This window comes from Cheilinus undulatus, linkage group 12 (assembly GCF_018320785.1).
Source record: "Cheilinus undulatus linkage group 12, ASM1832078v1, whole genome shotgun sequence".
NCBI classification, from domain to species: Eukaryota; Metazoa; Chordata; class Actinopteri; order Labriformes; family Labridae; genus Cheilinus; species Cheilinus undulatus.
The window spans coordinates 6,880,316-6,907,046 of record NC_054876.1 but is presented as its reverse complement, the minus strand read 5'-3'; the positions used below and the strand labels follow the sequence as shown (position 1 = coordinate 6,907,046).

The window sequence follows — 26,731 nt, the reverse complement described above, 5'->3', positions numbered from 1 at the left end:
ACTGGTATAGTGTTCACATAGTGAAGTGTCAGATGCACAAGGTAGCTGCTTCAAATATTATTTTAAGTGCTTAAACAAATTTGCTTTAAAAATCAAGAGGATACTCTGCAAACTGGAAGTTCTATCTAGTAATTCATGAAAAAACTGTTACTGATCAAATCAAAACTAAAACTATCCTGGGTCATATTTTGTCTGGTGAACAGCACAAGTTATTTTCTACTGATTCAGTATAAAAGAGTGGGGTATACTTTATATTTTATTATACAAGTGGTGGCTTTTATTTGTTGTAGCTTCCAAAGCTCTTCTAATGAAGGAAAAAAAAATCAAGATTTACTCTCTCATTTAATAACAACAGAATGCAGTCTTGAGTATCAGCCTCTGTCAGTGTTAGGAGAAACAGGAACAAACTTGAAATCCAGGTAGTGAACCCTCAGGAATTCAAGGTAGAATGAAACACAATCCATTGACATCACAGAGTAACAATGACAATTTCTCTCTTTATGAAAACAGTCCATGTGTGTTGTTTAGAAGTTCAACTGAATCAATTCGGTCACAATCTGCACTGATTGTGACTCACGGGTTTGTCAGTCTGGAGCGTGTAGACTATTTCATGAACCATGGCAGCAGATATTGATGGTAGTTGATGGTAGTATTTTACAGGCGGATGTTCTGTTGATGTGTTTCAGAAGCCTTGTATATGGCAATAGGCCTCCAAGCTGGAGAAGAGGACGTAGAGGAACCAGAGTCCAAAGAAAGTCAGCGTGGTGAGGATTTTGGGGATCCTTGGTCCTCCCAGTTCGCCCCCTATGGACGGCTTCCTGCGCAGCATCAACACTCCCATAGCGAAGAAGGCAAATATGGTGAAGAGTGTCACAGAGAAGGCCAGTGAGCCAGGGTCCACGCGGAAAACCTTACCTTTGACCTCCCAGTATATAGCAGCCACAGACCACGCCACGCCAATGCCCAGAAACACATTCACCGCGTTGCTTCCGGTCACATTTCCCACACATGCGTCTGCATACTGGTCCTGAGTGGCGGCCACTTTACTGGCAAAGGTGTCTGGGGAAAAAGAGTGTAGACAGAAAATGTGTGAGTACAGTACGGCCAATTTGTGGGCGCTGCCATCTTTGAGAACCAGCAGAGAAGTAGCAGGGGCAGGCATATCAGTTCAACAAAAACCATAATGGCAACAACCTGAATAAGAAATTAAGATTTAAACTGAACAAAATCATCATTTAAATCACAACCCAACCTCTACTTCTCATACACAGCCTAAGATGGAGCCACTCACCAGGAAGAGAAGTCCCCAGAGCTACAAAGACCACAGCCGTGACGGTGTCTCTCAGGCCAACGGTGCAGCCAAAATGAGAGGCCAGGTCTCCGATTATAGCAGTTAAGATGCCGATGACAGAGATTGATACGATGAAGCATGCCCAGCCGTTCCAGTATTCTGTTGGCGGGACGAAAGCGAACAGAATCTTCCAGAAGATGCACAATATGTGCATGAAGTAGTCGAAGCAGTTCGGCATCCGCTGTTCTTGTCCCTCCTCCTCATCTCCATCACCTGTTTAAAAAAGACATGGAGGAGATGGTGTCAACCTTTGGGAAAACCAGTCAAAATAAGTCTGTTTACAATAAAGATATGATGTCTGTTTGCTACAGGAGATACAGAGATTAGTTACATGTGATAAAGACCTAAAGACATTTGAACTTTTGCTCCACCCCTAACCAGACTGAGAAGGGGGACATGTTCAGTGTTTCAGTAGTCTTATAAAATAATTCCTCTTCTTCAGATCTTTAATTTTAGGACATCTAAATGCAGTGGTCAGAGAAGAAGTTCTATAGAATATCACTCACAGAAGTGTTGGATAATTTGGTTCATCTGTAATTCTTTATCAATGGTTTGTTTGATCATTTATTGCTAATTATGAAAATTTTCAAATCTAACTTGTTAGTAGTTTATTTGGTAAGAGTCCTTGATTTAGGAAAATTTCTCTTTAGATCTGTTCACTTTTTAGCAAAATTAAAGATGTTTTAAGTTTATACTCTGTGTATGCCACCAAAGGCCTCTATGCAGCTGTCTTAGTGTATATCCAAGGTTCAAGGACAAACTGAGCTTTCTAATCACGAGACTCAAACTTGAGACTCAAGGATGTTCCAAATGCCAGAGCTGTAAAGACGCTCTTTTTCGCTGTTCAGAGAGTCTCTCTGCAGACTCCAGACCAAGGCCTACTTGGTCTGAATCATACATAATAATAATAATAATAATAATGATAATAATAATAATAATAATAATAATAATACATCACACTTACATAGCGCTTTTTTGGACACTCAAAGACGCTTCACAAACAAAGCAAAACAAACGAACAAAGGGGCTCAAGAAAATGCAAGTTTGAACAGGTGAGTTTTGAGTAGTGATTTGAAGTTTTGTATTGAGTCCGAGTTCCTGATGTTTTGTGGGAGTGAGTTCCATAGGGTGGGGGCGGCTGCAGCGAAGGCTCGGTCCCCCAAGATCCGATGCTTTGTCCTGGTGGTGGGAGTGAGAAGGTTGATGTTGGCAGATCTGAGGTGGCGGGTGGGGCAGTGCTGCTGAAGGAGATCGGTGAGATAGGGAGGGGCCAGGTTGTGGAGGGACTTGTAGGTGATGAGGAGGATCTTGTATTGGATGCGGTATGATATGGGGAGCCAGTGGAGTTGTTTGAGAATGGGGGTGATGTGGTCTCTGGAGTGGGTGCGAGTGAGGAGGCAGGCGGCAGAATTCTGGATATATTGCAGTTTTTGGAGATGGGTGGAGGGGAGACCATACAGGAGGTTATTGCAGTAATCGATCCTGGAGGTGATGAATGCATGGATGAGGATTTCAGCAGCAGGTTGTGAGAGGGAGGGGCGGAGACTGGCGATATTGCGGAGATGGAAAAAGGATGTTTTGGTGATGTGAGTTATGTGCGTTTTGAATGAGAGAGTGGAGTCCATGATGAAGCCGAGGTTGCGTACAGAGGGGGAGGGGGTAACAGTGTGACCATCGATGAGGAGGGAGATGTTCTGAGCTGAGGGGAGGAAAGCTTTGGGACCGGTGATGAGAAGTTCTGTTTTATTGCTGTTGAGTTTGAGGAAGTTATGGTCCATCCAGGTTTTGATATCAGACAGGCAGTGTGTGATGGTGGAGACAATGACTGGGGACATGGATTTGGAGGAGATATAAACCTGGGTATCGTCGGTGTAGCAGTGGAAATGAAGTCCATGGTGACGGATGATGTGGCCGAGGGGTAACATGTATATGATGAAGAGGAGGGGCCTGAGCACCGAACCTTGGGGAACACCGGTGGTGACAGGGAAGATGTGAGATTTGACGTTGTTTATGGAGACGTAGTGGTGGCAGTCAGAGAGGTAGGAGGAGAACCAGGAGAGTGCTGTGCCAGAGATGCCAATGGATTGTAAACAGTGGAGGAGAATGGTGTGATCGATGATCCCTGATAACTATTATTCTCTGAATAGAGTTGGATAGATCAGACAAGTTGACTTGGATGAAGAGATGGTCCAGTCAGGGAGAGCCCCTGAAAGTAAACTAGATGGATCCCTTGTCTCTCTTCAGGAAGGTAATCCAGTATTGGAAAGCCTGATCTTGAGTAATTATTTCAAATAAGAAAGTGTCAGCCAACAAAGATAAACAGAAATTCAATGGTCAAGGGAAAAAATCTTCCTTGTTGTTAGGATCTGAAGGCTTTACATATTATCTTTTAAATATCATTTTATCTTTATGTTCTCATTTTATTTGACATTTTGTTCATTTTTTGTAAACTCATTGTTTACCATTTTGATGTCTAAAATAAAACTAAAAAAAAAAAGTACAAGCTGTTGGTTGGATTTCTTTCCATTGCTGAGCTGAGAGAGTACATATACTTGGGCAAGAGAGGTATTTACACACTTTTGATAAATTTTTCGTAAACGTCATCAGCTTACTCATTCTGAGAGTTTTCTTTTAAAGATCCTGTTCTACTATCACTGCTTAATGTGTTTTTACTGTCTAATGTTGTACCAAATCTCTCTTTCCTTTTTAATGAACTGTTTTAACTTTTTTTCTCATAAAAGCCAGTGTTGCAAATTAGCATTCACTACAAACACTGTGACACTTGCATGGAATGGCTCTTCTCAGTTGTCTATGTATATCTGTCCCAAAAAAGTAAAGTTTAATAAATAAATAATAACAATAGGAGATGACATAGTGCTGTGGGTTTCACCTTAACTGGACCTCTGTACCTAAACAAACAGGCTGCAGCTGTCTCAGAAAAGAGTGCGAAGACACAACCAGTATGTAAATAAAGTTGAAGGCCAATGCTATGATAGACATTTATAGAAGGGTTCAACAGAATAATACCAAGGTTAGTAACTTGAATTTTTAATATACCCAAGACACTCTGTTGTTCAAATGATCAATGCTTCCCTCGCAGCAAGATGCACTGTTGTGCAACATCTACACCGGTGATTAATACTTGTCACCTCTGATCCTCCTTTAAACTCTTAACCATAAAGTCAGAATGCAGAAAAACATACAATAATAATCTAAATGAAAATATTCACTGACCTGCACTGACTGTGACTGCTTCAATGAATTGCTCTTTCCATGAGTGAGTGCCGAGCACCCCGGCCAGATTTGTGTCCTTCAGCAGTTTGTCCACTGTGTTCTGCAATAAACCATTAAAAGGTCAATAATAAGACCAAAGAACCAGTATCAATAAGCTTATAAAAGGGCATGCAGTACATTCTATCTACCATCTCTATATCCATAGTTTGTATTTAACTCTGTAATTTCTGCATCTGCTTTTCTGGCTGAACTACGTTCACTTTCTCTTTCATGTAGTTCAATGATAATATAGTTTAGACCACTGTAGAAGAAACTAAAGATGTGTTTATTTTCAGTGTATGATGCTGGAGTCCTCATCAAATAAAACATTGAGAAGATGAGATTGTTTACATCAGTGGTTCTGAACCAGTATAGCGCACAGCCCCCACCACAGTCCCTTTATGCAACTGGTGACCCTTCTTAAAAAACTTCTTAAACAGCTTATTTAAGGAAGAATATTGTAGTTTGGATCTTGGATGGAACAAATATACATACAGTATATGAATTATAAATGAGACAACCCATTTCCCTGTGATAACTTGTTCATTTTTGCCAATTTTCTTTTGAGGAATTAACCCAATATCACAGGAAAAGCAGCACTATTATCTCAAGAAAATGAGACAAATGAGCTTAAATGTTGAGAAATCATTTTAAATGGCTCACTATCACAATAAAACAGAGTAAAACAAAAAATGAATATATGTCCACTATTGGCTTCAGTACTTCCTAGACCTTTTGCCACCCTTTTTTCCCAGGCACACATCCCAGACCCACTGAAACAGCTCTGCAACCCCCCGACCCACCAGTTGAGAACAACTGATTTACATGAACAGAGTAAGTTTATCCTTTCATTGTCTTATTGATGTAAAACAGACCCACTTGAACATGCAATTCAACACAGAAACAAACTACAGCATGCTTTACTGCTCTTTCTCTGAATTTGCTCTAACTGATCAAAACACTTCACCCACAGCACACAGATGTACACAAACTGTCTCAATACATCAGGATACAACTAATGCACGTGAAATGTTCAGAAAATAGGAATGACAGATGTGAATACACAAAGATTTTGTTACAGCAAGATATTAAGTCAGGAAATGAGATGAGAAAAGTCTCTTCAGTCAACATACAAAAACAGCATGCTGACAAAACCGTACCTGGTCCAGGACTCCATTGGGAGTCTGATGTGTAAGAAGGTATAAGGTGGTTAAAAAACAAACTACAAATTACATCCTATAAGAATCACATACTTACTATGACCGCATTCTTATAAAACAACAACAACATCAATTTCCCTAAAGATATGTTAAATAAGGATAAGTCTCTTTGCAACCTACAGCAGAGCATCTTACAGCACTGAGCTGCTATTTACTCCTCTGTGTTTTCCTCCTCTGATGGTGATCTTTGAAAAACACTTTCTTTTTTAATTTAAGAAGAAAGGAAATAAATTTTGCTTTTAAAGATTACATCCTGAGCCATGCAGTTTAAATACATTACAGTTTACCTGAAAGTTGCTGATATTTTTGTCTTCTTAAATACATCTTAGGATAGTGAAGGCGCTGTTAGCTGAACCTAAACTGCTGCCTGTACCTATTAATCTATTGGTAGTGTGCACAGTGAGTTTACTGTGAGTATAATGTTTCAAACCAGTCACACACCTTAAACTCACAGGACTCCTCTATAACGACCTCCAGCCTGCTGTGCTCTCCTAAAATAGGTTTTCCCATCTCAGAAATCCTCCGAGCCTCCTCCTCCTCAGGTGTGGGATTGCCTGTTAGGGAGCAGAGATATTTTAATTACAGTTTTAAGGTGTTGCATCAGAAATGCATAAGAATAAAGGAGAGTGTTTTTGTTATGTTGTTTAAATCTTCAAACGATACAGATGAAATGCCGTAACACACCTAACAAAACTTGAACTTATTCTCTACATTTAAACTTGAAATGAGATTAAAAATATATATTTTTTAACCCTCCTTGTTACTTTTTTCTTCCTTTCCCTAATTCTAATACATGCTGTACATTTTCATGTGAGTATTGCTTGTTTTTCCCTTAAATACCTTTTAACACATATATAATTCATAGTGTTATTTATAAAACACACTCAGCAAAAAACCTCAGTCAACATGCAGGTAAAAATGTTTCACTCATTGAACTTTCAAAGAAAAATATTTCAAAGGTGCTGTGTGTAGCATAAGGAGAGGGTTTGGCTTCCATGACATGATGTCTTAGATATTTTTTCTGCTTCTTGTGTGACTATAATTCAGAGCATATGACTGAATTGGCAGAAACTTTCATGAGAGTGTCTGCTAACTCATCCATAAATTAGAGCCTTAAGTAAGCACCATTTACCGCTACAATCTTCAGCTTTCAATAAAAAAAGGACAAGTAATTCTGATGTCATTAATGCTGTTTTGTTGGGTTTTTTTCATTATTTTTAATGTGGTTTTGATCTTTTTTATTTGCACATCACCAGGATATCTGCCTTGCTTAAAGAAAGGAGCAGTGGGTGCCAGTTTAGCTCAGTTTGTTGAGCAGGCTCTAGTCCTCAACGTGGATTGATGTTTGGCAACTGTCTTCCTCCAGCTGAAGAGACACCTAAATGAGGGCAAAAGCCCCAAAATAATCTTGATTTAAAAAAGGAAAAGAAAGGAGCATTGATTCCGTTTTGGTACCACACTCTTCATTTCACATCCATGACAGATTAAACTTTGTTGGTATCTTCTTGATGTAGGCAGGATGGCCATACAAAACTGCCATGATGTCCAACAGCAACAATGGAGGACATTGATGAGATGTACCTGGTTTTCACTCTGCCACTTTTTGTCACAACAAGGAAAGTAGCTGTGTTTTATATTTATGAATTACTATGGAAGAGTACAGGAGAGTTTGAGAATTTATATAGCAGTCCAAAACCAACAGCAAGAGGGGATTGTTTCCTGTGTCAGGCATCATGCTGACGACACTCCATGTCACTATTAGGAAATCACTCACTACAGTGGATGGTGGATGATCCAGTGCTGACAGAAGGCTACTCTACATTTTAGAAAGTAACAAATTAAGAGTAAATAACCCAAAGGACATTTTCAGTTCTTAAAAGGACTTGCAGGTATCCAATGCTTCCAATTTAATCTTTCTAAACTTTCCATGTTCAAAATGTGCACTACACAGATTATAGCAAGGAAATATATATTCCGCACAAGCTTTTAGTTTGTGGAAAGCCCCTTTTGCTGTCAAGGCAGTGCCGTGGCTGAACCAACAGAGGAGACTGTGTGATATCAGGTGTAGAAGGTCTACATTATGCTTTTCATCAGCTCCCACAGAACCCTAGCAGAGCTGACGCCAAAAAAGTACCAGGTATAGGGTTCCCACACACTTCTAAAAATCAAATTTAAGGCTTTTGGAGAATTGAACTGAGAAAAATGGACGCCACTTTTTTTTTGCATAGAAAACAGTCAAAAATGAAAGGAATGTGAGATTTCTCCATACACTAGACCAGGACTGAATTTTCTGATTTAATGAACTGTTTATGAAATGTCAAACTGTACAGGGGAAAGACATTTTAGGGTCATTAATGCCAACATCTGATGATTTCTGGCACATTTGATGTCTCTATTCTATCAACATACCATATGGGATATTATCATAACATATTTATAGATTTTCTGTGGGCAGCCTGGTAGGCATGAGAACTTTAATGTAGACAAGACTTTTCAAGGATCTTCAGGAAACCTGAGGCACAAACCCATAAAAAAAAAAAAGTAGGATGAGATGCATCAAATCAGTACCAGAAGCAAAATAAGGAAAAAAAGGCCCTAGGACTGGGACTATAAAAAAATTAACAAAACCCTTTCCTGGGCTTTCACAACTAGTAGCCTGAAGGTCCACTAGCATCACGAAACCCCAGGATGTGTTGCATCTTTATGTTAAATCTTTATTTGTGGCTTTTTATGCCTCTATTGGAGAGAAAGGGAATTAGACAGTCAGAAAACGGGGGAGAGAGTGACAGAATGACATTTGGGAAAGGAGCCACAGGCAGAACTTGAACCCACGCCACATGCTCTGAGGACAGTTGCCTCTGTACATGGGGCATGTTGACACAACTGCTAGGCCACTGGCACCCCTTTAACTATTTTTTATGTATTGTGGACAACAGCTGAGGATTTAGGCCTGAGGCTTTGAAACTTTGCATATACAGATTGCAGTAGCATGTAAATAAGCTTTTTTTCAAAAATGCAACACAGAGCACCTTTAACATGCAAGCCTACAACCAAACCATCTTACCCTGGTTTAGCAGCAGTGCTGTGAAGACAGACAGACAATGATTTATTATGACAAAATGACATAATACACTTGATACATATAGTTAAGTGGGGACGATCAGGCATGCAAAGTGCATGCTAACTGTTAGCTTTAATGTCCACTCTTACCTGAAGAGATAAATTACCGTACTTTACTATCTAATTGATTCTTTTGGCCTCTGCTTACAAGCACATATCAGATTCCTGCATCATTCTTTCACACATCAAGCTTCCAGGAAACAGGAAGCTAAAGGATACTAAAGTCATAATGGGCTGCAGCTCGTGTGCTGCAGTGAAACAGAGACAACTGTGAACAGCAGCGTGTAATCTTAGGTTACTGTCTGTGACGCAGGTGCTCAGCATTAAGCCGCCTCTGTGGCTGTTATTGTTTTGATATTTGATCCTGCTGCCATTTGTTTGCACTGTTTCCTTTTTATGTTAATGTAAATAAACACTTTATCTTAACATCTATCATACTGGAAAACCTCATTACCTTAATTAAGAAACATCTTAAGACACTTAGAATGGCATTAAAAATGTCTTAAACTCACCAGAGAGTCCTCGCTTCAGCCATTTGGGATCCTCCAGCACAATGAAGAAGTTCTCCTGCTTCTCGTACTCCTCAATATTTATTATGCACACATTTAAAACCTGACTGGAGATATGCAAGCACGCAAGCACGCACGCACAGAGAAACACAGAGAAACACACAAACATACACATTATTACATCATTAAAATGCCTTTAACTAAGAATACATTTCTATTAAATAAGAAGAATTAGAACTGCACCTATACAAAGTTCCTCCCCACTTTAAACATTTACTTTGCTGTCTAAATCAAATCGCAAATTCAAGTGAGCTAAATAATTAATAACAATGGACCTTTGAATAATTCAGACTTAAACAGAGTGTGCTTTTGCTCCTCAGTGTGCCAACCAAATGCAGCCAGACTAAATGCACTGCATTCCCCTCCTTTATCGGTGCCTGTTTGGTATATTTATGAACAATTCTGATGATTTTTAGATATTAAAAAGATCATAATCTAAACATAGATCACAATGGTCTGTAAAAAAAATAAATAAAAGAAACACATAAAAAGGTAGAGACCTGTACTTCACTAATTATAACACCCTTTGCTGTCATGTTATGTAACAGCCTCTCACTAAGTGTACAATTAGCACATGAGCAAACACAGATTATATAAGCTGAAAATTTAATGTGAAAAGGATCTGTCGGTTTACATGGGGTGACTGGAGGTTCCCGCACCTGATCAGGGGGTGGGTTAATCCTCAGGTGTCAAGTCGTCAAGTAACTTTGCCTAATAGGATCTCCTCCACCTGCAGAGTGTGTGACTGATAACTCATAGTTATGTTTCACTGAGGTTCAGGTTCATCTTTTCTTAAAGCACTAATGGACACGATAAAAGCCTTTAAGATGCTGTGGGTTAGTGCTGCCGGTTTCAAGGAGAAAAACTGCATCCTTGAAAATTGTAAATGCGAATGAAGTCTTTGAGACTTATGCTAAAGGCTGGCTACACATTAGATGAGTTTCAAATTATAACCCAAAAGGTGGGAGACCACCGAGGATATATCACTGACTAAAATGAACGAAGTAACTACGAATGTGAAATGTGAAAACCATTTTAAAATTTAGGCTTCATAAACAACAAAAGCTGAACTGTGTTATCAAGACAAGATAAGACAAGATAGACTTTAATATCCCCATAGGGAAATTTATCCTGGACTCTGTCCCACAGTTACAAAATCAATACATACATAGAGATCATACAGAACACATAACATCACATCCTGTAGCAGCAGCATATCCATCTAACAATTTTCTACATTTACATGAAAAACAAACATCTGGCAGCAGTGGCATACTGGTATATTTCACAACCTCTTGGCACATCTTACATCACCTGTTGTTCAGAAATGTAATGGACATGGGCACAAATGAACGTTTGTAACGGTTCAGTCGGGTCTGAGGGACCCTAAATCTTCTTCCTGAAACTAACTAAAATCGTTGTTATGTCGAGGACATTGTGGGCAGTGGAGCCAAAGCTGTCATTTGCAATGCAGAATGAATGGGGATGAATTTTAATAATTTAAGGTCTTGCACAGTGTGTGAGAGTGGCAGCTGCACACACTTGAGGTAATGACATCCTATGACAAAGCACTTTATACTTTAAGTCACACTGATAAATATGCCACAGCTTATTGGGATAGGACAGCTTAAGAGAGACAGGAAATATGGGGAGAGAGAGTGGGAGTAGACATGTACCAAACACCACCAAGACTGGGAATTAATCCTGCAACCACTGCGTTAAGGACTGTAGGCTCTGTATGTGGGCGAAGATAATATAATTACATTTATGTTTTGAGATGTCAAAGAGAGCAACACCTGGCTGGTGACACTAACCGGACACCAGTCATATGTTAAAGGTGTTCTGTCATAAGCAGCCTGACCTTGAGTCTCAAAAATCAAACATGTTTGACATTTATGGTCAGGATCAGGAGGCACCAACTTAACTGGGAGCTGCTGAATAATGAATTTGTAATGACATCACCACCACTCACTTCAGGATTATTTCACTAACGATCAGCAACGACTGCGAAACTGCAGCAATGTTTGAAAAATAGAGAGAGTGAAAAAAAGAGAGAGCAGTTTTATGAATATCTATATTTCTCTGATTCTTTCCTACCTGGAGGGCTGCCTCGGTTAAATGTAAATTTCAACTTACTGTAGATATGGTTTGTCTTGCTGGTGCATCAGTAATATAATCTAACTGTGATAAAAATTTAATTTCTTTTTTGTGCGTCAAAATTGCTTTGAACCAAAATAAACATCTTGTGTCTTTTAGTACAACCTTAAGCTGAATGAGGCACATTTGAGTCACCCATGGCAGCCATTTGTCAGTCACAAGTAGTCACTCCCTGAAGTATAACCTGCTTTATTGTCTATTTACTTTAAACAGGACTAGATGCAGACTTGTATATCAGACTGCTTTCTGCAAATTGAAAATAACCCATGCAGACATGTAGGGGATAATCTGGGTAGATACCACATTGATACCACCACGCTGCCTACATTTTTTCTGCAGTGCCAAAGCCAAAGTCATCAACAAATCACTTCTGTGAATCATAAAAATACCACAATGATCAGCTTTAAAGAATTAGCCTTTAAGAAAATTACATTTTAGTATGCACTTTTGGATGTGTTTTTTAGACAAACTAGCCTCTGTTCACTGCCACAAGAACAACAAGGAAGTCAGAAATCATAGTAGGAATGATGACTAAATTATTATTTCTTGAGTTTTCATTGGCTTGACTATGGTATGAATATGAAACATTACTGTTGGGCATTACTGAGGGCTCTTGCTGATGTAAAATCCTTGTTTAAATGTACAGTTAAGTTAAATATAAAAGCTGATGAGTCATGATGCCTGGCACGGTCTATTTCCCGGACCAGAATAGATAAATGTTCTGGGAATTGGATCAATCAGTGACTCCTGAGTCTCTGTCTGTAATCTGTGATGTTGTCTCACCTGGTCTGCTCATTAGTGAACTCCAGCTCCCCTCTGGAGTCCTCGTAGTCCACCCCAGCCTTGGCACTGCCATCCTCAGTGTGGTATGGTACAGATACCGTCCCTCTGGAGCCTGAGTTCCTCACTACTGTGACCGCCAGTGTGCCTGTGCTCTCACTGACCCGCAGCACTTCCTGGCCAAACGTGAAGATGCCAGCATGGTCATCGTCCAGGATTGTGATTGTGGCAACCAGCGGCTCCACAAGCCTGGCTTTAGGTGGACTTCCTGTTCCTTCACTCCCACCTTCTTCTAACCTCAGATTCTGAAGACGCACAAAGAAGTGCTCGTCCTCCTCAAAGATGTCATCATCCAGTATTCCCACCTGAAAAAATACGGTGGTATGGTTACTCATTTAAAGGATAATGAGACCAGAACCTTTTAAATTACGTCACCCATTGTAATTTCGGCATTACAGTTCTGCAGCTCCATTAATAGCTACTCAGAAATACAAATAAAAGGTTTGCAGCCTCTGCCCATTCAAAAAAATTACAAACTTCCAAAAAGTTCAACACACTCAGGGAAATTTGCACTGAGCTCACTTTACAGAAGTACTTGGTAATATTTAAGACATTTTGGCTCATTTTAACAATTAATAGTGAAGATAAGCATGAAGTGACATACAGCTACAATGTCACAATAAGATAAGTTCACAGGGTCCTTAATTGTTTTTCAGGTAAAGGGCAGAGACTTCTTGGGCCCTGACAAATGGAGGTCAGGGAAATTAGGGTCCATTGTAAAGTTAAGCTAAGATAATCATCATCTATTTTTATCCTGAATGATAATCACTCTTATCTTATCAGCATTTTCCAAATGTAAACCCCTTTAATTTTAACAGAATTACCTCTTTTATTTGTAATGTTAATAATGTGGATGGGTACATTGACTAAGGGGCCGAGTTTTGGAGTATTCGAAAAAATATCATGTTGTATCGGCGATTCATCCACACGGAACCAGCTTGTTGTGAGCAGAGTTAACAAATCCATATAAGCAAAACAGTTTGTCTCTGTGTGTGCAACCAGGCACATCTTTTCTGAAACAAGTACCTCAGCCCACTTAACCTGCATGTGCAAGCACAGCCATCAACAATAATAATGGCAAATTACTTGACTGTGTTTGTGTGTTCTCCGCTATCGCCACTGTGAGCAGCAGATGGTCATGGAGAACAACATACCCCACATGTTCTTAGATCCACTGCAGATTGCAACCAGAACAGCAGCCAAGTGAAAGTTTTGGGTATGAGAAAAGTTTTGGGTCTGCTTGATCCATAATCTTGTTCTCTGTTTTTGTTTTTTTCCGTGGCATTGTTACAGCGCCACTTACATGCCTGGCATATAAACAATAGCATTTTAAGTTGTTCTGAATGGTTTCATGCTTACATAGACATTCCTTGAAACAAAGTATTTATGGAAAAAATATTTTAAAATGAAACAGAAATAGATCATTTTTCTTCTCTGTGTGGACGAAGCCCAAACCTTTAGAAAAGAAATGTCAGACTTAATAAGCTTCAGAGCCAAGATTTGGCAAATGTTACATCTCGGTACCAGAAAATGAAGTAGAAAGACTTTAAGAGAAAAACTATTAAAAAACTGCTAAATGACAGTGAAAACTGGCATAGTGGGTTAAGACTAGAAAGAATTGATGGAGTAGTGAAAAGTGGTTTAAGAGTGGCAAAAATTTTATTAAAAACTCCACAATTACCACCTGTTCACCACAGCCTACAGTCTCTCCTACAACCTGCCCCCCTACGTACACTAAACTTAGTGTTTGTCTTTTGTGGTGTGTCTTGACTTCTTTCTTCTGTAAAGCGACCTTGGGTCTCATGAAAGGTGCTATATAAATCCAAGCTATTATCATATTATCTTAGTCTGTTTATTGTTCTGTGTGTCTAATTGCCTGGTTTGTTTACACCACTCCTGCTGCTGTAAATTTGGACTTTCTGTTGTAGGACTAATAAAGGAATATCTTATCCTATTATTTAAAAAAATTGGTAAAAATTGGCAAAAGAGACAAAAAAGGATACAAGTAGAAAATATGGGTTACGAAAGGCTAACAAGGGGCAAAAGGTGCATAAAATGGTGAAAAGTGATTAAGTGGCAAAAATGAGTGGCTAATATAGTGAAAAGGGACTAAAAGTAGCAAAAATAGGCTTTAAGTGGCAAAAATTAGCTAAAAGAGACAAAAGTGGGTTTAATGTGGAAACTAAGTTGGCAAAAATGGGCAGAAATAGTGATGAAAAGGGGTTTAAAAGTGGTTTCTCAAGAATTTGACGATCAGAACCCAATAATCGCTGGACATTCTGTTCAGTGTCAGTTCTACTGATTGGCCACACATGCATTGATATCATCAATAAATCACAACTGGGGTTGCTAATCCCATATTTTCTCTAAACTCATTTGATGTATCAATTCTCAGCTTTGTTGAGTTATAATGCAGAGCTGTAGCAAGGATTACACACAGCTGATATAGCTTTTTGCAGGAATGTCAGACACTGCATCTCATTTCACGCCTTTCATATAAAAAAATAAAGCTCTCCTGGATTTTGGTTAACATTTTGGTTGTGTTTGTTACTTCAAAAGCCAGTAAAACAGCTTGTTTAATGTTTACAAAACTGGGGCAATACATTTAAGCCTTAAATTGGCTGTTATGGTCACTATTACTAACCTTGCAATGCAGATGGAAACGCCCGTTTCCGTGTTTCTCACTGGCGAATCCATCATGCAAAACTTCCATCTGAACCGTTTGGGCCCGGTTAGAAAGCGACAGGACCAATCAGTGACGAGGGGCAGTACTTTTGGGCGCGGCAGAGTCGTGACGTAAGCAAGCAGCGACAAGAGGTGGGTGCATCTATGGCGGAAGAGATTAGCGTGGATGCTGCTATAGCGTCAGTTATATCAGAACTTGACAACATTTCTTCGTTAAAAGAAGAACAAAGAACAGCACTGAGTTGTTTTCATTTCAAAAATGACAAAGTTGTGTACTGACATGTTTACAGTTGCCATGGTTTGCGTTATGCTGTTCTCTATGAAGTTTATTCCTCGGTAGTGGCGTATGCGCACCTCGGTAGCGACTACAACGTCACGTGTTTTGTTGCTCTGATTGGCCCGTAAAATGTGACAGACAGAACGTTCATCCAATCACCTTCTGAAGTTTTTTTTCAAAGGCTCTGCCCTTTCAAACGCTGTCTATCGAAGGTTTTCCAGACAGATGTGTGAAACAAATCCATCTGGCGTGTCAGGTTACACTATTACCATATTTCTTCACATCTGAATAATACTCAAATTAATGTCCACCCTTTTTCCATCTGTATTTAACCAACACAGAGAGACTCCTTTACATTAACATCCCACTGCCCTCTAGTCCTGTTACTCACCTTGATCTCTTTGTGCATCTCTCCAGGTTTAAACACCAGAGTTCCTTTAGTAAATTCATAGTCTGCCCCAGCATTTGCAGAGCCGTTTTCTGTACAGTAGTCCACATAGAAAGTGTCCTGGCCTAACCCTCCATCAAGGATCACCCCAATACTCAGAGATCCACAGTTCTCTGTGCACTGATACTGAGCACTCTCAAAACAAATATGTGAGCACGTAGCTTTGTCAGAGTCTGGACCTCCTGCTCGACGTGCGTGCTCAGCAGCGTGTTTCTTTAATATGTTTCCAGCTCCGATCATCATCCGTGTGGCCTGGACGCGGTAGAAAGCACGGCTTTTTTTCTTCTGAACAAGAGCTGAGTAGTTAGCCATCTCAATGAGCTGGTCCAGGTCTTTGTCTGGGTGCTTCTCCTTTAGGTCTTTCAGGATCTGGACCACCTATGCAAGAAAAAGAGAAACCTTGTTATGAAGTTATGCATCAGACTTGAGGATCCCTTGCTTAATGAAAATAGTACATCCTAAGTGTTTATCTGAGCAGTTTCGTGAGTAAGAAAAATGGCTGTGAACTAACAGACTATTGTCTCTGACAAGATGAGTGAGCAACCATGAAAGTGTGATTTATTAAAAGAGAACAGTTATTTTACATAAATCAAGCAGACTGCTCATCAGCTTTGTGATGTCAATGTTATTACCCCCAACTGTGACTCCATCATGCACTTCTTCATATGTTTGATTGAATCATTTTCTTCTTTTTTAATAAAGAAGCTTTCAGCAAACAGTTATGAGGATTTCTGTCATGTGGATTTGAGTTTGAATATTGCTGTATATCACCTTTTAACCTGTGCTAGTGTCAGACATCATGCCTCATTGGACGCACACTGTCTATATTACATCTGTTAAATATTAAATTCTCTGCTCTGTTTAAATAGCACGACATCAAGCAATTTCATTTTGAATATGCAAAAACAGAAGTTTGGTGATTTGTATTGATGAGCCTTTGACAGCTTTGAGCCAAATGGTTTTGTATTCATTCTAACAAAAGCTGGAGCACAAAATTTCAAATACTGATGTGGACATTATTAATGCATAACTATCTCCACTTATTAGAGCAAGCTAACAAGCTCTGCTGGGTGGGAAAAGGGATGGTAAACCAAGGAAATCTTTCCGCCAGACAGTCCTGGTGCCTTTTCATCTCCTTCTTTTCCTTACTCATCTTAATGTGAGCGACAGGAAAATGAAAATGTGGAGATGTTGCATTGCCTGCATGCTGTAAGGACACTATAATCAAGCTGATGCTCACTCACATAGTTGGGACAGTGTCCTAAATATTCATCGTGTCACTAGGGTACCAAGCCCTGACATCATAACTGTGTTTGTGACAGTTTTTCATTCAAACATACAAAAAGCAATACAACAGGAAAGGACAAAAGAAGACGATGGAAATAGGATACATTTTTTTTCTTTCTTCTTCTGGTTTTTTTAAGATTTGTATTTGGGCATTTTCGTGCCTTTATTAAACAGAGGAGGACAGTGGATAGACTCAAAAACAGGGATGAGAGTGGGGGAGAGACATGCAGCAAGGGGCCTCAGGCCGGATTCAAACCCGGGCTGCCTGCGTACATGGTGTGCGCCTTAACCACTTGACTACCGGCACGCCCCAATAGGATACATCTTACTGTAGCGCAACACTCCTACATGTGTAACGATCCATCTATGTATATCACTACATTGACTAGTTGATTAATTATCCAGTCCAATCGCTGGAAAGTCAAAACATCGGTCTACACTGTCACCTTTAAGCGACGCTTTTATTTTGAAATTTCCTCTCACACACCTTGTGACAGTTTTCACCCTGCATCACATCCTCAACACACTAGCGATAGCAGAAGTTGCTAAATGGTCATAGCTGAGATAAAGAGGATACCCCGTCTTTTCTCTGCTTGTTTTTTCAGACAGAGGTAGGCCTATTGCCTTATTTTGCTGACTACATCTGCATTTGTCATCTGTACATGGATTAAAAACACTCTCTCATTATGGTTTAAAAAGCACAGTAAAAATCTTCATTCAAATCTTAGAATATAATGCAAAATTACAATGAAGTATGTGCCACCTTGATAGGCACATATTTAAGGAATCAAGGGGTGAAATAAAGCAGCGATAACTTTTAAAGTCAACACTAGTGTAAATGAGTTCAACAAAAAATCTAAAATTGGAAAAACAGAGGCCATAAGACTTGATGATGATCATGAAACTTGCAGAACAAGTACATTTACTGTGGATTCCTTCGAGTGAAAGGAAATGAACGTTTGCTTCTTCAGATGCTTGCTGTTTTAAAATCAATGTGTTTTAACACAAGTGTCGATGTTCATAATTTAAAGGTAGTCAGGGAGCCCTATTTTAAGTAATTAAAAACAAACCTTGCAACATTAGAAAACGGTCCTGTACAGTAAAACAAACGTCTTTGTTTTTTTTTTTCACAGATTTGTTTAATCAAATACAGAGACCTTTCAGTAGTTAAATTACCATTATACTTGTTCCCCCTTTTAACTGTCTGAGATGGATTGTAGGCCCCTATATCAACATTATAACAGGGCAGATTTCGTGATATGGGAAAATATATTATTGTCTGAAATACTGATATTATAATGTGATGAAATACGTGATTTACATCCCTACTTAGTATCCCATTACACAACACAGATGTGTAATGTAAACACTGTCAGAGTTGTATGTCATCCTTACTTGTCATTTCATCAAGATCTAGAAATAGAAGACAGCTGTCTCTCAGACTCTGGACTAATGAAAATCAATGAAATCAACAGTTTGAGTGATTTTTTACATGATAAATATTTGCTCTTTAAAATTAACATTATCAAATCTAAAAGCTTTGGATAAAACAGAAGCTGAATCCTCACAGAGCATTAAAATTAAATCATGATTTCATGCCATTCAGTTGTCATGTGTACTGATGGATCTGTGTTACCTCATCATTGTTTTTCTGCTCCAGTTCATTTCCAGTCTGCACAGAGACCGTGACACTGGAGGAGTTTTCGGGGCATGCGCCCCTGTCTGACAACTTTCCATCCATGATCACGTCGATGCCTTTAGGGGCAAGGTCGCCTTCCATTTCCACTACAATGCCATGCCTCTTGTCAGCTCGATAACGCTTGTGCATGTACTTGTAGATGAGGAGGCGGCGGTCAGCGATCCAAGCCAAGAGCACACACACCGGGAAGTAGAGCAGTGTCACTATAGCCTCCCACACCTGGAAATACAGGATACATAAACATAACATGATAAAAACACTTATTTTTTTTACAAAACTGACAAATGTAGTCATGGGAAACATACAGTACCTCTACAATCCCTGGCGAGATTACAGCCAAAATGAGGTAGAGCCAAATGTAGGCAAAAATACTCCAGAAAGCTGTGACAAAAAACACTCTCAGGTGTTTGATTTTTCTGGATTCTCCTTCAGGGATGACAGAAACACAAAGACCGATGATCACCAGCATGTTGAACGCAGCGCTGCCCACGATGGTCCCCGGGCCGAGTTCTCCTGCATTGAAGTTGTGGCCAACCACCTAGAGTCACAGGGACAGAAAAAGACAAATGTCACACCAGTCAGACTTTAAAGCAGAATTTGAAACTTGTGTTAAAATAAATAAATAAATAAATGTAATGTTTAAGATAAAAGAATTAAAAATGTCTTTTGTACCTCAATAACTGAAAGCAGGATCTCAGGTGCAGAGGAGCCCAGGGCCATGAGAGTGAGGTTTGACACGGTTTCGTTCCAGATCCTCACTGTCGTCACTGTTGTCTCTCCGTTAGGTTTAGTGATGGTCACCTCTTTCTCCTGTAGTTAAAGACGTTCATAAAAATGTCAAAATGCCGTCGATACTTTACTATTGTCTTACAAATCTCATAAATCCATATTTTATTCACAACAGAAAGTAGACAATGTATTAAATGCGGAAACTGAGGAATTACAACATTTCAGGAAAAATATAAGCTAATTTTTAATGTAATGGCAGTGAGACATCTCAAAAATTTAGAGATGGCAACAAAAGGCTGGAAAAGTAAGTGGTACAGCTAGAGGAGCATTTTGCTACTAATGAAGTGAACTGGCAACAGGTCAGTAACGTGACTGGGTATAAAAGGTGCATTTTAGAGAGGCAGAGTCTCTCAGAAGTAACAATTGCAGAAAAATATTCCTCAGCATAAAATTGTGAAGACTTTGAATACCCCACCATCTTCAGTACATAATATAGTCAAAATATGAATAAAGGCAGAAAAAGCCCAAAACCTTTATCTTTAAAAGAAAAAAAATCAGAGAATCTAGAGAAATCTCTGTGAGTAAGGGATAAAACGGAAGGTCAGTTCTGGATGCTTATGATCTTTGGGCCCACAGGCCACACTGCAGCAAAAAGTTGGTACTGAAAATCACTACATGGGCTCAGGAACACTTTTAGAAATCATTGTCTGACAACACAGTTGCCCGTGCCATCCACAAATACAAGTTAAAGCTGCATCATTGCCACCACATGTGAACACAATCAAGAAACACCATCAAATTCAAAATGAGCTGATATTTTTCATGACATGGTACAATTTCTCAATGTCAACATTTTTGTTGCCATACATATTGTTAGGGCTGTAGTCAACCAAAGAAAAACTTGGTTGACCAAATTGTACCCAGTCACCAACCAATCGATTGGTCGTTCAGGTAAAAAAAAAAAACAAACAACTAAAAATAAAAAAATAAGAAAAATAAATTTAAAAAATCACCTCATCAGGGACGTGTTTAATTCCATTCAGGATCCTCACTGCACCTGTTTGGTACTCTAAATGATCCTTAAATGAACGCAACAAGCCTTTTGAAGCATTAATTTATCTTTTAGGCTCATCTCTTCTTACTAAAAATATAATTAATTGAGAGATGATCAGCGTGCACCTGCCTTTGATCTCTGTGATTCCGGTGCAGTAACTCTTTAAACTCATACAGCCCTAAAATAACCTCAGATCATCATTTTTCATTCATTTATAATGGTAATTAATAACAGGATCACTTGATCCAGCTCGCGCCGTTTCATTTACGAGCATAAAGCAGACAGCATGCAGCATTTATTTGCGGAGATGAAAGGGAAAAAGTTCGCTCTTCGGGACTCAATGACCAGCAGACATTGCCTTTTATGTCCTCTGCTTTCTGTCTGTCTGTAAGAGAAGCTAACGTTGACGTGAACACTTTAAGGAGATTATAAAAGAAGACGATACCCTATTTAGCCTATTTACCAACAGGTGAATTAAACTGACTGCGGGAGACGGTAGTCGATGCAATGAGGGAGGGCAGAGCAGAGACACTCAGGAGCACCACTTCAGTACAAACTACAATATGTTGTTTCTGAGCGTTAGTGCTATAAAATATCAGAAAATATCCCACTCTGCTAGCTTTGTGTGCTTCTCTACCTGTTATTCCTAGAGCTGCATTGCTCTCGTCCCCTGCAGCACATCTCTCTATCAGCCAGCTGCACTACAAGTCTGCCCCCGACCAGCATCTTGGGGGAGGGGGGCGGGTGACTCACCGGCCAGAGTTATGTTGGTCAAACAAAAGCTTTTCAACCAAACAATCGACCAATCGAATTGAAGCTGTCAGCCCTACATATTGTAAATAAAATATGGGTTTATGAGATTTTTAAATCATTGCAGTTCATTACGACATGATCCCACCATTTGTCTTTTTGCTTAAACCATGGGTGAGTATGTTAGAGAGTCAACAGATTAATGTTTGCAACAAAAGACACGTGGTTCATGTATAATTCTGTGGATTTTCTTGTGTTTCAAATACATGGGCCAGACTTGGCCATCGAACAGGCCGGGTGGATCTGGCACCGTGTAGTTCCTAGAACACCTCCTCTTTTTGCATTCTTCATACAGGATGGAAATAAAGTAACGATGGTTCAGCATGTCGATCAAAGGTTCATAGGTGTAAAGCAGAAAGCCTTCCACAATAAGGATGTGAGTCTCATCGTCCTTAGTGTCAGACTTTGGGACGATCTCAGTGTCCAGGGTTGAAGTTAACTTTACTGAGTCAGTGGTGGAGTAGTAGATCTGGGACAATTACCTTTTGCAGGACAAAATGTAATGATGATACAGTGATGATTTTCTGTCAGTAGTCTGAATATTGTGTTGTTATTCGAATTCTTTGCACATTTTTCCAGCTGTTTGGATCAATCTGCTTTACATAGATTGGCAGTGGCCAGCACTGAAAAAAGACTTGGCACATACCTTCGTCAGAGCGGCTTTCAGGGATGTGCTGGAGACGGAGTACACAAGCAGTGGCAGCTGCTCTGATTGACAGCATTGCAGTGCAGCCATTGTATAGGGAAAACAGAGGTAAGAATAGCTTATGACTAGGGCTGACAGCTTCTATCTGATTGGTCGAGTGTTTGGTCGAAAAGCTTTTGTCCGACCAAGATCACCCTGGTCGGCAAGTTGCACCCCCCTCCCCAGTGCGCTGACCAGGGGGCAGAAAAGGTAGTGTGCAGCTGACTGATATAGAAAGACATGCTGCTGGGGACAGAGGAGCAATGCAGCATTGGGAAATACAGTTACAGAAGCACACAAAGCACCGCAGAGTGGGATATCTTCTGATAATTTTACGGCAGTAATGCTCACAAACAACGCACCTACAACTCGTCACAAAGTTGCATGCCGTTTGTAATGAAGTGGCGCTGCTGTCTCTGCTCTGCCCTCCCTCACAGCATCAATTCCCGCAGTCAGTTTAATTCACCTGTCAGCATAAAAGGCTGCATAGTATCATCTCCTTTCATAATTTCCTTAAAGTGTTCACGTTAGCCTTAGCTTCTCTTACAGCCAGAAAGCAGAGAAGATAAAAGACGATGACTGCTGGTCATAGACGAGTGAACTTTTTCCCTTTCCCCTCCGTAAATAAACGCTTCATGCTGTCTGCTTTATGCTCGTAAATGACACGGCACAGGCTGGATCAAGTGATCCTGTTAATAGTTACCCCTATAAATGAACAATAAACAATGATCTGAGGTTATTTTGTAGGCTATATGAGTTTAAAGAGTTACTGTGCTGGGATCACAGAGATCATATGATCAAAGGCAGGTGCACGCTGATCGTCTCTCAATTAATTATTTTTTTAGTACAACATGATGAGCCTAGAAAATGTATTAATGCTTCAAAAGGCTTGTTTTGTTCATTTAAGGATCATTTAGACTACCAGGTGCCGTAAGGAACCTGTATGGGTTAAACTGGTCCCCAATGAGGTGATTTTTTTTTTTTTTTTTAACCAAAACAACCAATCGATTAGTTGGTGCCTGGATGCGATTTTGGTCGACCAAGTTTTTCTTTGGTTGAATACAGGCCTGCATATGACTTCCTTTGAAACAGTCTATATCCTATTCTTTAAGACCAAAATTATGTGGATCTTGCCTCCAATGGAATCATCAGAGATAACCAAAGTCCATGAACCCCAACCAGTGAATATTTGCTCAACTACGTTGGAACACCAAACACAGTTGTGTCTGGGTTCACACATCATTATCTGGAGGTGCACATAGCTCTACTCTAGGCACTGTCTCTTTATTCACTGTACTGCAGTTACAGCAACTTGAGCGTGTCAAATGCCCAGATTGATGACCTGTTAGATAAGTCTGGCTTGATTCAGCCAAGTACAAGAATTAATCAGATGGCTAACCAACTAAAGTTACCTGCATTCAGTTTCCACTGCAGAAAGCCAGTCTGTCTCTAGAGATAATTTTACTGTAACTAACAAGACATATATGAGCTGCAACTGACAAAATGAGCAGACGATGGAGTCGTTTGATCTTAATGAATGGGTCAAAAGGATCCAAAAATAATCAAATGATTACGCAGATCTGTAAAAAGTAAAAACCAATGCTATGTCTCGCCTGTCTGTAGCACAAACATGCCAGTAACCTTTATGGATTGAGTTTGGATTTATCATTTCTGACACAATCTCAAGCCATCAGTAGAATCTCATAGCACATCTTCAAACAAGACAGACAGAAGACAGAAAAAGAGTTTTAACACGCAGTTTAAACTTTGCCATCACACCAAACAAAATACCACACGAAGAATACATCCTCGCCACAGAACTAGCATGCCATAAAATCCAGGACCAGGGACACAAAGCAGAGTTACAGAACACAGATGCAGGAATACTCTAATCAGCCAAATTACCACAAAGCAATATCACAAGAGAAGAATGCAAAGCAATAGACTCACTCAAAAGAACAAATCTATCACTATCCTCCTGGCAGACAAAGGCAGAACAACAGTTGTAATGGACACACAAACTTATGAAGCACGAATGGAAACTTTATTAGCAGACAGCAACACATACGAAATCCTCAGGAAAAACCTCACAGAAGAAAAGAAAAAAACTCTCAAAATCCTCCTGAAACCGTTACTGGAAACCAAGAAAATAACACAGGACGCATATGACCATCTAGTACCCACAGCAAATATCACCCCCTGGATTTATGGCACACCCAAAATACACAAAAAGGACTCCCCACTCCGCCCCATTGTAGACAGCAAAGGATCAGTCACTTATAACTTATCAAAAGCTCTCATTGACATCACCAAACCCACCTACTCGGATTAACTGACCACCACTGCAAGAACTCCAAACAACTGGCACAAGAAATCAAAAATATGACAATAGAAAAAGACGAGATCCTCATTTCCCACGATGTAATATCATTATTCACAAAAACACCCATTGGCGTCACATTACACATTGTACAAGAGCACCTCAAGAAGGACAGGACAGTCAAAAAACGCACAAATCTCACAGTTGATGACATCTCTGAACCCCTCAAGTTCGTTGCAAAATCCATATATTTTCAATTCAAAGGCACAATATACAGACAGAAAGAAGGATTTGCCATGGGAGACCCATTATCAGCCATTATGAGCAGTTTTTCATGGAGGATCTGGAAACCAAAGCCACAATCACAGCACCCGCACAATGCAGACCCATATTCTGGAAAAGGTACGTAGATGACATCCTGGAAAAAATCAAACACGGACACACACAAGAACTCAAAGATGACGGCAGCATCAAAGTAACAGTTTACAGAAAACCTACACACACCGATCAATATTTACTCTGGACATCTGAACATCCCACCGCACACAAACTGTCAGTAGTCAGGACACTGTATGAACGGGCCAGCATCATCACGGACGAGGAGGACAGACAGGAGGAGGAAAAACACATCAAACAAGCACTACAGCGCTGTCAGTATCCAACATGGGCCATAAATAAAGGGGAGCAACAGGTGAAAAACAAAGAAAACAAACCGAAAGAAAGAAAACCAAAACATGCACAAGAAGCAGAAAATAACTACAAAGATGTGGTGACAATACCATACATCCGGGGCATAATGGAGCCAATACAACGAGCAATGAAAAAACACAAAATAAACACGGCCGTAAAAACCCCACACCAAACTCAGACAGCTGCTGGTTCATCCCAAAGATAAAATAGAACCGGACAAAAAATGCAACGTCGTCTACAAAATACCATCCAAATCATGCCAAAACACATACATAGGAGAAACAGGGAGAATGTTGAACACAAGAAAAACGGAACATCAGAAGGAGTGTGAAAAGCAGACAGCAGGACTAGGATTAGTCAGTTTTTTGGTGAGCAATTCTATACTGCTAATCCTAAGCATGTCTCTTCACTGTGGGATAAAGTGTAACTACCCAGGGAGAACCCACACCTGCATGAGGAGAGCATGCAAACTCTAAACAGGAGCAGTGCGTTTATTTCCTTAGCAATGTAACGTAATTGCTTCAATTATAGGGAAACTGAGTTGATGTTTTGACACTTTTGCCTTTCATTTATAAGAATATTTGCCCTGTTCAGCCTGTTGAAAAAGCTTTATACCTTTAGCCTATCATTAATTAATTAATTAATTCTCATGAATAAACATGTAATGAATCAATCATCACATTGTGTAATCAAGTTGTTCCTACTGTTGAATAGTTTTTGTATTGCTTTTTGGGAGGTTTTAGTGCTGGTCTGTTGACCAAAGGATGTAAGAACATGTTTTCACTTAATAAGGTTGGCTTATAGTACACTACATAGACCGACCAACCGCTAAACCAGCTGCTGCAGCAAAACACTCAACATAACTGGTCTCAGCAGTGGATTGCTGATATGATCATAATCATATCAGCAACAACAAAACACAATCAGGGCATCCCTATTTTAACTCAGGAATGTATCCTAATGCCTGATTTTATATATTAAGAGAGCAAAACGCTTGTCACTGTCCACAAAGGACCAATGTAGGGAAATAAACTGTGTATCAAACTAAGGATGGCTACATTATATTTCTTATAAGATGAAGGTCAATGATACCTGAGAGGTGATGACTTCTATGGATGCCATGAAGCGATCTGCAATGATGGAGACACCCAGGAAGATGTACATTAGGCACAGAAAGTAGACCACTGCTCTCCCCGTTTGCTCCCCCACAGGAGGGTTGAGGGGAAGCCAGACTGGCAGGAGGATCCCAGGTTTACACACCACTGTCCCTGCACAAGTCTTCTTGTTGGACCCTGTAGAGTTACCAGACGACTGAGGCTGCTCGGGGGCAGATGCTCGCTCCACAACCTGAGGCCTGAAAGAGGTGCAGGGGTGGGTGAGGAGAAGGAGGGAAAGGAGGAGAAAGAGGAGGGGGGTGAGGTGAATGGGGAGGGGTCCCATGGTATCCCTGAGTCAGAAGTCCGGGGTCACTGGGGGGAGGCGCTGGGTCACAGGACTCTCCTGGAAGAGCAGATAAA

The 26,731-nt window shown here is 40.0% G+C and overlaps 1 protein-coding gene across 1 annotated transcript; it reads right to left on the bottom strand.

The window, feature by feature from the left end:
• Positions 1–682: 682 nt before the first annotated feature.
• On the bottom strand, positions 683–26,413 carry slc8a2a (solute carrier family 8 member 2a). The gene is made up of 12 exons (XM_041801540.1): positions 26,307–26,413; positions 19,599–19,736; positions 19,237–19,464; positions 18,864–19,145; positions 15,884–16,318; positions 12,474–12,835; positions 9,477–9,580; positions 8,909–8,926; positions 6,286–6,398; positions 4,586–4,685; positions 1,292–1,564; positions 683–1,059 (listed from the first exon to the last, which is right to left on the bottom strand). The coding sequence occupies exons 1-12, from the start codon at positions 26,376–26,378 to the stop codon at positions 683–685; spliced, it is 2,502 nt and encodes an 833-aa protein (XP_041657474.1). The 5' UTR covers positions 26,379–26,413.
• Positions 26,414–26,731: the final 318 nt, after the last annotated feature.

Bases quoted from the DNA above. Each gene is read 5' to 3' on its own strand.
- slc8a2a (XM_041801540.1), bottom strand. From the start codon at position 26,378: ATGTACATCTTCCTGGGTGTCTCCATCATTGCAGATCGCTTCATGGCA. The intron at 16,319-18,863 runs GTAACACAGATC...TTTCTTGCATAG, and splicing joins AGCAGAAAAACAATGATGAG to GTGGTCCAGATCCTGAAAGA. The intron at 1,565-4,585 runs GTCAGTGAATAT...TTTTTTAAACAG, and splicing joins AGCAGTCACAGTCAGTGCAG to GTGATGGAGATGAGGAGGAG.